Source organism: Bemisia tabaci, chromosome 2, assembly GCF_918797505.1.
Source record: "Bemisia tabaci chromosome 2, PGI_BMITA_v3".
In the NCBI taxonomy this organism is placed as follows: Eukaryota; Metazoa; Arthropoda; class Insecta; order Hemiptera; family Aleyrodidae; genus Bemisia; species Bemisia tabaci.
The window spans coordinates 26,328,428-26,341,970 of NC_092794.1; the positions used below are offsets into that span (position 1 = coordinate 26,328,428).

The 13,543-nt window shown below is 39.0% G+C and overlaps 1 protein-coding gene across 1 annotated transcript in view; it reads left to right on the top strand.

Annotated features, from left to right (window-relative positions):
- LOC109032475 (uncharacterized) overlaps positions 1–13,543 on the top strand; it is a 51,896-nt gene that overhangs the window by 27,946 nt on the left and 10,407 nt on the right. Inside the window, exons 6-7 of the mRNA XM_072297043.1 lie at positions 11,587–11,756; positions 12,463–12,571. Of these exons, the coding sequence (XP_072153144.1) occupies positions 11,587–11,756; positions 12,463–12,571 (279 nt within the window). The remainder of the gene's footprint in view (positions 1–11,586; positions 11,757–12,462; positions 12,572–13,543) is intronic.

Here is a 13,543-nt window from a genome sequence, read left to right on the forward strand (position 1 = left end):
AATCTTCGAGGATCACCTAGCAGCAGTCTGACTTAATGTTTTACTGGTATACTCTAAATAATCCATGACAAATTCAAAGGAAGTTTTGAGGTGTCATGTAGCTTCGTTTTCTTGTGAAACATAAAAATTAGAGGAAATCAGGCAACGAGAAATGCAGTTCGCTTGCTTATGGTTTAATCCGTCCATTCATGGGTTCAGGGACTGAGCTACGTACCGCTGGGTGATTATCAAAACTATTACTACTTTCTCGAATGATCTCGATTGACAAAACTAAAATTTACAAAAGGGTTTCCACTTCCCTTAAAATAGGGATACTGGGAAGTTTAGACATATTTTTCTCAGTTTGCTCTTTCTAGAAAATTTCTGGTAATAGTATCTATGTAATCTGCAGAAGATTAGAAATTTTGTCCTTAAATCTCCAAAAACTTCACTAAGATGTGATAAGCCAGGCATTCGTCCACAGGATTTTACTTTTAAAAAGTTTACTTATTCAAGTTTAGTTTTAATTATTTAATTTTTGGATTACATATGCCATTGAAACTAATTAAATCAGATAACTTTAAGTTCAGCCGCAACTGCTAAAACTTAATCAGCCAGTAATAGTCATTTTTATATTGAATTACGCTAATTTAAAAATATTTAACGTTAATATGTTTTGTAACGCCGACCGATGAGGACCTTTTAGTAAATTCCAACCTCGAGTGAGAGGGGTAAACATTCCACGCCGACCAAAAATAAATGTTACTGCATATTCAGACGATTCCAGTGTTTTAGGAAGTACGAAAGTAGATAAATTCAACCGGATACCGTGAAGGCACGCAAGTACTGCCATCCATATTTATCGCGACGTTTGGCAACCTCGCGCTCCGGCGCTCCGAGCCCCTAACACATCATACAACTTGCCCTCTCCCCTCTTTCGGATGTCAATTAGGATTAAAAAGCTAATCTGGGTGCATGAAATGATTAATTTTAACTAACATCTATTATCTCCTTGTTCATTAGGGTTTGCGCACCGCGTCGACAGCCACCGCAGCTACCGCGGATCTTTTTTTGGTGCATTCCTTTCTTCCGCGATGCGGCTCAGCGGCTCCTAAGGTATGCATCTGCATCCTTTGCAGTCAAGCCCCGCGATAACCGATGATTTGCAGAATAGACCGCATCTCCCATGCACGGTGCCCCTGAACTCACTTTAAATGCGACTTTGTTGTACATCAAAAATTCAAGTTGGAGGTTGTAGTGGGGTACTCCCTGATGGGTTTTTGGGCAATTTCGAAATAGGTTGTCGGAGCTCCTCGAAAAATAATCGCATTTTTGTGGTTTTTTAGGGGTAAAATAGCAAAATTGGCCTCGGGGCGACAAATTAAACCCCCTCTCCCTCATCCTTGCCTTGACCGATCTGAATTTTTAGTATGTTTTTACCTGGTATAAGATGGGACTTTTCTGAAATTTTCATGCCCATACAAATTTTTTTGCTCCCGCGGCAGCGTTGCCAAGTTGCGGACTCCAAAATATCGAATTTAATGATAAAATGAAGGTTTCGGAGTGTGATTTCCATTCAAAATCAAAAATTCAAATTGTAAGTTGTAGTAGGGTACTGCCTGATGGGGTTTTGGCCAATTTCGAAGTAGAGTGTTTGAGATTTTTGAAAAATAATCGAATTTTTGCGGTTTTTTAAGGGTAAAATAGCACACTGAGCACGGGGCGGCAAGTTAAACCTTTTCTCTCTCATCCTTGCCGTGACCGATCTGAACTTTTAGTATGTATTAACCTGGTATAAGATGTGACTTTTCTGAAATTTTCATGCCCATACAAAATTTTTTGCCCCCCGCGGCAGCGTTGCCAAGTTGCGGACTCAAAAATATCGAATTTGATGATAAAATGAAGGTTTCGAGGTGTGATTTCCTCCAAAATTTCACGAAAAATGTGCAATCTGAGAGTTTTCGATAAAAAAAGGCATATTTGAACAATTTAGAGTTGCAGTGTTGCCAGCTTTCGATTTAAAATTCGTCAAAATGACCCAAATCGCGTTGCAACCTCAAGCGCTGGATTTTTATTTCGTTCAGAATTGGTTATTACGGTTCTTCTGTACTCTATGCATTTAGGTACCATGAAAATTATGCCATTACTTACTTGATGGGTGCAGCTAACTCAAAAAGAGAGGCCGGATAAAGCGATGAGTCGGGGGAAAACGAGCGGTTCGGGTTGACGGAAAGTTCTTAAATCTACTCCATCTCCAGAAAGTAGAATTTGAGAACTTTCTCCCACCCTCCAAACCTTATTCCTGTTGCAGTCAATCCTTTGAACATCTTATCTGATATTTTGCCCCCGAATTTTTCCCAAAAACATGAAAAATAAAAACACAAATAAAATGGGTGGATAACAACGATTCAAAAAACGCTATGAAGTCCCTGAATTCGACCTCCTCTCATACAGCGGATTGGATAGTTCGAATCCAGAAGACTTCTTACTGTAAAGAAAATACCTTCGATAATTTAAAGAATAAAAAAATTACAAAAGATCACAATAAATTTGAGTAATGTTGAAAATAAACTCCCTCATAAAAAAAAAATAAACTAGATGACGAAATTAAAAATGCTTTGTAAATTTTTGGTTGTATAAGACATGTTTGACATTCCGAAAAATAAAATATTTCTGGACTAAATAAGGAAACATACCATTCATGGCAAACTCTGTTGCATGAGATTCCAGATGATCGAGAGGCCTCTTGAATTTAGATGGACTCCATCAGGTTTGTTCCGATCATAAAAAGTCATAATTTCGTCATCTAGTTTATTTTTTTTTTTTGTGTTTTTGGGAAAAATTCGGGGGCAAAATATCAGATAAGATGTTCAAAGGATTGACTGCAACAGGAATAAGGTTTGGAGGGTGGGAGAAAGTTCTCAAATTCTACTTTCTGGAGATGGAGTAGATTTAAGAACTTTCCGTCAACCCGAACCGCTCGTTTTCCCCCGACTCATCGCTTTATCCGGCCTCTCTTTTTGAGTTAGCTGCACCCATCAAGTAAGTAATGGCATAATTTTCATGGTACCTAAATGCATAGAGTACAGAAGAACCGTAATAACCAATTCTGAACGAAATAAAAATCCAGCGCTTGAGGTTGCAACGCGATTTGGGTCATTTTGACGAATTTTAAATCGAAAGCTGGCAACACTGCAACTCTAAATTGTTCAAATATGCCTTTTTTTATCGAAAACTCTCAGATTGCACATTTTTCGTGAAATTTTGGAGGAAATCACACCTCGAAACCTTCATTTTATCATCAAATTCGATATTTTTGAGTCCGCAACTTGGCAACGCTGCCGCGGGGGGCAAAAAATTTTGTATGGGCATGAAAATTTCAGAAAAGTCACATCTTATACCAGGTTAATACATACTAAAAGTTCAGATCGGTCACGGCAAGGATGAGAGAGAAAAGGTTTAACTTGCCGCCCCGTGCTCAGTGTGCTATTTTACCCTTAAAAAACCGCAAAAATTCGATTATTTTTCAAAAATCTCAAACACTCTACTTCGAAATTGGCCAAAACCCCATCAGGCAGTACCCTACTACAACTTACAATTTGAATTTTTGATTTTGAATGGAAATCACACTCCGAAACCTTCATTTTATCATTAAATTCGATATTTTTGAGTCCGCAACTTGGCAACGCTGCCGCGGGAGCAAAAAAATTTGTATGGGCATGAAAATTTCAGAAAAGTCCCATCTTATACCAGGTAAAAACATACTAAAAATTCAGATCGGTCAAGGCAAGGATGAGGGAGAGGGGGTTTAATTTGTCGCCCCGAGGCCAATTTTGCTATTTTACCCCTAAAAAACCACAAAAATGCGATTATTTTTCGAGGAGCTCCGACAACCTATTTCGAAATTGCCCAAAAACCCATCAGGGAGTACCCCACTACAACCTCCAACTTGAATTTTTGATGTACAACAAAGTCGCATTTAAAGTGAGTTCAGGGGCACCGTGCATGGTAGTTCGTCACGAAAAAGCCGCAATAGAGCACAGTTGCAGGATACGAAATCGAACCTAATCTTGTCCTAATTTAAATTAGATTTAACTAACCAGTGCTTCTATTTCCCGGAACCAGTTCCGAATTCCGGAACTTTTGAAATTTCCGAAATGATCCGGATTTTTGGCCTTTTTCGGAAATTTCTCGGAACTTTTGGAAAAATCTAAAAGGAATCCGAAAATTTAGATGGTTATGGAGTGAGAGAAATTAGAACAAAAAATATCCGAATCCCGGAACTTTTGAAGGACGTGGAATGGGAACACTGGCCCTTAGCGAACTCAGTAACTTCTTTCACTTCCCGGAACTAGTTCCGAATTCCGGAACTTTTTTTTTTGCTGGCTGATTGGTTTCTGTTCCGTTAGGAATCTACAGTCCCCTAAATAGTAGATTCATTGTCTGTAGACATCAAGGGATAGGGACATCCATGCTCCAGGCTTTTCAAATTTTTAGGGATTAAGGCCGAGTAGAGCTTGTTCCTGCAGATCTACTCATCAGTTCCGGGAAAATTTGACGCCACTACCGGGATACGAACCCGGGGCCTATTGACCTAGAGTCAGACGCGCTGACCACTAGGCCGACCTGGCTGGCATTCCGGAACTTTTGAGACTGTCCTGAATTTTTCCCGGAGCTTTTGAAATTTCCGGAATGATCCGGAGCTTTTTATTTTTCCGGAATTTTCTAGGTACTTTTGAAAAAAGCTAAATTTTTAGCTAGATTAAAGCTTTAGTGCTAAAGTCCTCATGAAAAAATTTAAAGGCTATAAGAGATTATAGCCAACAGAGAGGAACTAGAACTGGAACTATAAGTCAGATCAGGTTAATTGAGGAAAAGAGGCTCAAAGTTGCATCCCTCTATGAGACTAGAGTCCCTTTATACCCAGAGTTACGACAACTCGATTATCAGCTGACTGGCAGCCGTCCTTGGCTGCTGGCCATGGAAGCCGAAACGAGTGCACCCAAACGAACGATATTGAGGGATAAGGATCAGGAATCGTGCGATGTCTGTCACACAAAAACAACAACATCAACAAAGTGATCAATTAAAAAGAAAATGAGATTGGTTTGTGAATAATTTCTTAATCTATTTTCATTTTGGACCTATGGAAATAACAATTTACTCTTCATAAACCACAATTAGGTAATATTTTCATTATTCTTGTTCACATTCGAGGTACCGCCATCTTGGTGCACTCGTTTCGGCCTCCATGAGCGAGAACCAATCAGAATTGGATTTTTTTTTAGGCCACTTTCAGCCCAATCCTGGCCCAACCAAAAGTGAGTTGTCGTAACTCTGGGTATAAAGGGACTCTATATGAGACTATATCATAGAGATGAAGTTCGAACCTATTTTCACGTTCAAATTATTTCTCTAGACTTCACAACTTTTGACAGGTGAAAATAATGACCACATAGTTGAGCTTAAAACTACCTATCGCTAATTATTTTCCAAAACGGATCTTGCCTCCATTCCGTTTGATCAGTTTAATTTTTGGTGAAATGTTTAAAAAACCTTCAATCGCTCCGGAATTTATTAAATTCTATAGTTTCGAAAGACTGTTTCAAAGAACCGAGTCACATGGCACCAGGATGATGGACAGACTTTGAAAAAAGGGCAAAAAAAAAGACGACACATTAGCTAATTAATACATCCGACAAGGCCTCCCGTAAAGCTGTTAGAAGTGAGAAAAATGAGGAGAACTTCATCCTTCTCCCCCCCCCCCCGCCGCCGCACATCTTATTGGGGTAGTTTTCTCTCTCTCCCTTTCCCCAGACGAGCGAGTGGCGGCAGGGCGCGTTTAACGTAACCGTTGGCGTTTGTATACACAAACGGCGTCCCTTCTCCCTTCGCCCCTTGATTTCTTAGTGGAGTTTACGCCCTGGGGGCTCATTACCCTTCCTGCAGACCCGTTTAACTCGTGTCTGTTAGTACAAAATATTAGATTATTAATCGCTCTGTACCGACTTTCATGGTTTTTTTCTCTCTTATTACAAGTTTATTAATTCTCAATCAGAGTTGCCGCTCCTCTTTGTTAACATTGAGCTCTCTTGACGAGTTACGTCACACTAGCGGGCCGATTATTGAGATTGATAGACATAGACAATCCTGTGTACAAGTAGCCCTATGATCAACCCTTGTATTTTTACGGTCTCGCACTTCTTTTGCCAGAGAGTGCTGCCAATAGTTAGAATTTTTCGCTACTACATGCAATGCGCGTTGGCTTCCTATCGTCTCATCAAAACAGCCGTATATATTCGTGGTCTAGATTGTGTAATGCAAGTCTATCAGAATGTACCCGTGGGCTGATTATTGAAATTGATAGACAAAGCTATGGACAAAGATGACAAACTAAAAATCAAGCCTATCTAGTCTATTTCGCCTCAAAAAATCGTTTTAACTTCCATTTAATCAAATTGCATACATAATCAATGAACTATCCATGGTCTATATCAAATTTATGGTTCAGGTGAAATTAATAGACAAAGCTATAGACAGAGAGGACAAAAGGGATACGGAGGAATCCTATTGGTGGAAGACGGTGGTTGAAGGACTTGAGATGAAAAGGACAAGCCCTCGGCACTAGGGTCGACATGTAACACATATTAGTGCCTACAAGACTGCATGAATACCTCACCCATTGCGTCGAACACAGTTCGCCGGTCAGGAGCAGTTGGCGTGAAGCGCGTAGCGCCTACAAGACTGCAGGAATACTTCACGCATTGCGCCAAACACAGTGCGATCAGCCCGGCGCAGCGGCGGAAGTTAAAATTATTAAACCACATTTATGTTTGTTCTTTCAATTTTTTTGTTCATTTCTGATAAATGGAGGACCTTGTTTATACTACAGAGATATGTTTACGGACCTTAACTTTCGGGCAAAGTTCCGTGAAATTTTGCTAGTAGTGTTGACAGGGCTTTCGCAAAAAATGTACTCAACACGAGTGGGTAAACGCGTCTTATGCACTTCTCCCCCTTCGGTACGTTCACTTGATGGTTTTTATTGATGTTTCAAAGCGAATGAGAAGGGGGCGGCAAAATGAGGCGGCCCATGGGCGGCAAGTAGGTAAATCCGGCCCTGCCGCAAAGGGTGTATTATAGAATTCCATCATAAGACGAATTTTTGCGACTGGATTCGGTGAAATTTTTTTAATAAATGACTGTCGCGTCATTGTTGGAATTTCGACCAATAAGAATTGAGTATCTATTTTTCAATCAAATCCTGAAGGAAACGAGCCACATCCAGGATTTTTTTTAAAAATAAAAATCGCGCCAATTGGCCGATGCAACACGATTTAATATACGGTATTACAAATCACAATACAAACGTACCAAAAATATGTGAAAATGTCAACCAAATTCACTTGCGGGAGAGAATGAACACTGACCCCTATGGGGATCTTTAGAAACCAATTAAATGGCTGCGACACTCGATGTTGGAGGGAGTTGAAGTTATTGCCAACATTCGACGGTTATAACCTGTTGCATGTCTTGCCAACATTGCCCTGGTAGAGATATTACTTGAAAAGACTTTCTCGGATGCAGTGCACAAAGTTGGTTTGAAAACATTTGAATTTGTATAACGGTATGATCGGCGGAAAATTCACGGTGATTTAAGAAAATGGCATCTCATAGTTTCTGTCATTTTTCATCATCTGCATGCAACTTTCGCCGTTTTGGGGGTCCTGAGAGTTTTTTGAAGCCTCTGGAGCAAAAGAAAAAAAGAAAGTCATATGTTTTATTTATTTGGGACAATCGACAATAAACAGGATCTCAATCCTCAAAAACTCAAAGTTGAGTCATGGATTCTAAAGTTTGAAAGCGTGCTTTCCTAACATTTAAGGCCAAAAAAACACCCGAGGCTAGTATCGTGGCAATTTGAAGGTCGAGAAATATCGAATTGCAGCTTATTCTCCAGGACGCAACTGAGAGCTCTTGTCTAAATCGCCTCAAAATCTCATTTTTAGACTCACCTCGACAAAAATCGCTCTCTTTAGAATTTGCCTCTTTGCAAAGAAGGTACTTTTTTGTGAACGATCACATTTCTTAAGATCAAAATTGCTGAGGAAAATTAACTTAGAAATTCTTGATGAATTAAACTTAATCCCGGAGCGCGTAAGGACGTAAAAACGTAGAAGAAAACACCTTCACGAGTACATATTTAACATATCCATAGCATAATTTTTGACAAGATATTTAAGGACCATTAAGAAATACCCATCCAGTTTTCTCCGTGCAAAATTTTGCTATGGATGTGCTAAATATGCACTTGTATACAAGTGTTTTCTTACATATTTTCGCGTCCTTACGCACTCGGAAATAAGTCAAATTTATCAAGAATATTCTCGTGAATTATCCGCACCAATTTTGATCTTGAGAAATGTGACCGTCCACAAAAAAGTATCTTTAGTGCAAGGAGGCAAATTTTTGACAAGATTTCTGAGGACCATTGAAGAATACCCATCCAGTTTTCTCCGTGCAAAATTTTGAATCGCCAGGTCATAAATTAGTTAACTATTGACGAGGTAATTACGCAATGAGCGAACTGGAAGCGCATGCACCCCGTTTAATCGAGGTATTGAATGATTTATACTAAAAATGGTAGCTGACTTATGACGTCTGCGTTGGGCGGGGGAGGCGGGGGGGGAGGGCATAGGGCTCAAATCAGAGCTCAGTGACACGAGATGATAGGATTTGTTACAGACGACGACGCGTGCAGAATGATTGTGGCGAACTTTTACCGACGGGGTGCAAACTGCAAGGGGAAGCCTCGACCCCAGGAGAAGGCGCGGCGGGGAGCGGAGGAGGGTACGATCTACTCAACGCATACATTATTCAAGACGCTTAAATTGATACTCCCATGGTTTTATAAACTATCATGCTCATTTTCATTTTGCAACTCCACGCCCGCCCAAGTTGTGCTCCACGGCTCGCTTGTACGGTACGCCATCGACAGCTCTGTCACAAAATTCCTGTGTTGTCCGACCTCCCGAAAACCACCCCCATGACAATGGAGGCACTGGATGCGAAAAGGGCACTTCTCGGTTGCAGTGTTTTAGAGTCTCCTCTAATATTTCATTCATTGTAAGGAAAGTGAACGCGTCCATTTCACTAAAAAAAAAAAATTTATAATACTGCAATAAATCGGCATCGATAAAATCGCGATACATTCTTCGATCAAATCGCAACTTATCGTGATCACCGCTACTTGGGATATTGACCCGAGACTTGCTATTAAAACACCGTGCCACGCCAATTGTACATGTGCAGGGCCAGTGCGTACAAGCTTTCGATACAGTTCCTCAAATGCATCCTAAAAAAAGATTCAGACGTGAAATTGAAAAAAAAGGAAAAAATCGAAGTATCCAATAACGTCTATTAACACAGCCGAAAATAAGAGAGACGTATTTGACCCTCGTTTTTTAACTTTTCTCCCGAGTCTAAGCGACACCTCATTGGCAGCATAGGGTGGACCAATTGGACCATTACGACTAGCGAGTTCATGCCTCGCGCCTTCAATTTTGCAGATGCAACACGGACATCCATCGAGCACGAATAGTTGTATCTCTGCGCCGTCATTAACGCGCGTCGTTTTCCTTGCTCTGTTTCCATATTGTGTTGCTTTCGTTAGTCTTATTTGCCGTGGTGCTTCAAGGGCTACGTGAGCAACTTATTCTTCTTTCTTCTTCTCTTTTTGTTGATAAACTAAAAAGTTGGGTCATAACATGAACAGGAGTGTAGTATAGCGGATTCAAAATGAAATTTTGGAATGGTAGACGTACTGGTACATACACCTTTTGAGAATGATTTGAAAAAGAATGAGGTTTATAATTTTCTGTTTTAACTACACCTTCACAATATTTGAGAATTTTTGAATGAATATAATTCAAGATATAAGCGTGCATATTGGTATTTTTTGGAACGTCGCAATTAGTGCGCGTTTTTTAAACTAAACATTTTTTAAGAGTGGTGTCCAATTATTTTCATTTTTTATAGTACACTGGAAAAAAAACCACATTGGATCTAGAGTCCAGACTCTTGAAAACATTCACAAGACAAGTACTCTTGATTCAATCGGATTTTTGCTTGAATCAAAACAAAATCCGCTTAAATTAAGAGGCTTAGTTCTTGATTTAAGCTAGATTCTGATCGAATCAAGAATACTTTTTCTTGTCGATATTTTTAAGAGTCTGGACTCTAGATCCAATATGTTTTTTTTTCTTTTTTTTTCCTCCAGTGTGTGATATGTGATGAGTTCAAATTGTTAAATACTGAGAGGAACATTCTGGTGGACAGCCCCTTCGCTACAGTTGTTTACCTACATTATTAATAAGTCGAGTTGTAATTTGATACGAGGAATGAGAAGGGTTAATATCCATGAAATTTCATTGTAGGGTCAAAGTCGCACGTGCCACCCTCTCGGAAGAGACAAAGCATTGTAATCGGTGCTCATCGCTTCACCTTAAAACAACATCTTCAGAGTTCAACAGAATGAATCAAGTCCAACATTTAATTTTTGAAGTCTCAAAGCCCAAGTAGCAATTTTTGATGAAAAACTCGCGATATTTTGGAATTAAGTTGTGATTTTTCGGCGATAAAATCGCTAGGATCGTCAACATCTGAGCGATTATCCTCGATCTTGTAGCAATTTCATCTCAATAAAGTCGAAATTTTATTTTAATTTAGCACGATTTTTCCTCGATAACGTTGCGATGGATTGCCGTCAATAAAATTGCGATATTATTGCAAATTAATGCGATGAAATCGCTATTTTGTATCTGATAATATTGTAATAAATCGACGTCGATAAAATCGAGATACATTCTCCGATCAAATTGCAACTTATCGCGATTACTGCTACTTGGGAGGGATCCAATGAAAGTGTCATAAAGTGTCAGAAAGTGTTATTTTAGTGATTCCTCATACAGATTTTACAAAGATATAAAATAGGACAGGAAAAGACAGGGACGAGGCTGAAAAACACAATTATTTACAAAACATAATTTTTTTTACAGAGATGTGATGGAGTAAGCAAGAGCGCGCCCTCAGGGTGAAAAAAAAATGAGATCACTCCTTTACAACTAAAATGGATCAATCTTACATTATTTTATGCAGTGTTGACAATTTATTGAATTTCCTAGTCGTAAGGCAATAAAGGTCGGGAATCCGGAAAGAACACGGTTAAAGTTCGTTACTTTCATTAATTTAATAACTTCATAAAACAGTATACTTTACATGATCATACCATCACGGGTAATGCAGTTGGAATTTGAACCCAAAGTTCTTAGGAGTATCGGAAAGCGTCTAGCAGAGAGGACTGGAAATTCATTTTTTTGCCCTTGAATGGACTTTTTCGCTACCAGTGGGTACGCTACGTCCCCGGACCGCTTTGCGTTCCAACCCCTCGAAGCGCTTCGCGCCTCAAGCGTATGCGTTGCGTGTTTCTTTTATGATTTTATATTATAGAGCAGGATATAGAACAATTTAAAATTTTTTCTGACTCCGTAACACTGAAATTGATATTTACCTAAAGGCAAGGGCTAATTTTTTATCGATCAATTACAGATTGTGCTCCTTGCTGGGAAGATTCTAACTCAACGCACACAGGAAATCAAAGAAGAGGATCCTTGCAGTTGTGGCAATTTTTAGTTACCCTTTTGGATGACCCAGGAAACGCTTCCTTCATAATTTGGACGGGTCGAGGATTAGAATTCAAGCTGGTTGAACCTGAAGAGGTACGCTACACTTTTACTCACTCTCCTTACTTTTATCCTTTCGTACTCATTGTAACCATTGCCTTGAGAAGAGAGAGCCGTATCTTTACCTCTGAAACTTTTTTTCGTTTTTTTTTTTTTAAATAAAGTGCTCTAATTTAAGAGGATCTTATCATCTAAGTACGTCATTATTTGCTTTATGATTTTCCAATTTTTCCCGTCATTCTAAAGATATGACGGCTAAAATAATATCACTATGTTTATCTTTTCTGACAATACATTGGTCATTAAAAGCAAACTTATATCATTTGACGGAAAGCTTAAGTAGGATTCTATAAAAATGTCTGTGCTACTCTAATGCACGGTATTTGTGAACTCGCAATTAAGGAAATTCAGTATTCCGGGAAAGTTATTTGATCATTAAGATCACTATATTGAGTTCAGTGGCCACATATCACACGAGTAGATTTTTGAGCTTCGGGAAATGGGAGCTTTGAATCGACGAATACGGAATACACTGATTTTTCATTTGGACTACATTTTGGAATAAGGAGCACTCTTTCTGGCTCATTTCAGAAAAAGCATGTGTGCCATTAAGTTTTTCTACGCAGATGGGCGCTTTTGCAAATGACCCAAAAATTATAATTTCTAGTTGGGAAATGGGAATGCATCCTCATAATAATGCAGTTCAACAAGGAGTTTATTTTTATATTCTCTCGATCCTCAGGTTGCACGGAGGTGGGGCATCCAAAAAAATAGACCAGCAATGAACTACGATAAGCTGAGCAGGTCTTTACGGTACTATTATGAAAAAGGAATAATGCAAAAAGTAGCAGGTATGTGTATGTACAGTATGATAGAGTCTATATTACATTGTCGATATAAAGAGTCTAATATTCAATCACCGTTTTTCTAAGCAAATGTCATCGGAAAAAGATGCGTAATTACATCTGAAAGCGTCGACACACATTGGAAATACATTTCTCCTCATCTTAAACGATGAAAATGGGCCTGACATCGTGTGCGCCCTGAATTTGGAGGGTATGCAATTCGAGCTACTTTGCCGTTTAAAATAAGTACGTTGTACTGTGAATTGCGGTCTGTCAGCATGGCGTTTTATAGATGAGAAACGCGTACAGTAAGCTTATACTCATTCTTTTACAGGAATCCAGGGTCAAATATTTCAAATTCCTTTCTTCATGATCATTTCAGTTTATTTTACGTGTTTTCTAGCCGTTCAGAACAAGTAAAGAACCTCGACTGACATCTTCAAAAGGAACTTTTTAGGATGTGAAATTTGTCACGAAACGTCAGTAGGATTCACATACTTGAATCAGTCGAAATTAAAACTCAGTGTCTGAAAATCACTTTATAGGAGAAAGGAAAAACGTTCATCCAATGAATAAATTATGTGCGTCGGCAATATCATTGAGATTTTCTTTTGCAATTAAGAACTATTTCTGGCTCTTCCACACTGGAATTGTAGTCTATTTAATATCTCTAAGAGTTTGTGGTGTGAGACATGCTTACTTTTGACAAGCCTGCTTGATTTTCATTGAATTAAAGGGCGTATTTAATATGGTACATGTTAAATTTTGAATGATCTTTTCCGACGACACGTCCATTTTCCGGATACTTCTGCGAAATCATCATGTAGAGTATGGAATGTTCTCTCAAAAGAGAAGATTTCCATGGAAAAAAATTCATTTTTCGTTTTTTCGACATTTTTGGTCTTAACGCCGGCTGACTCGTTAACTTAAAAATGTACACTATAAGTGCATCTGTACTGCATTTTGCAATTAGGAACC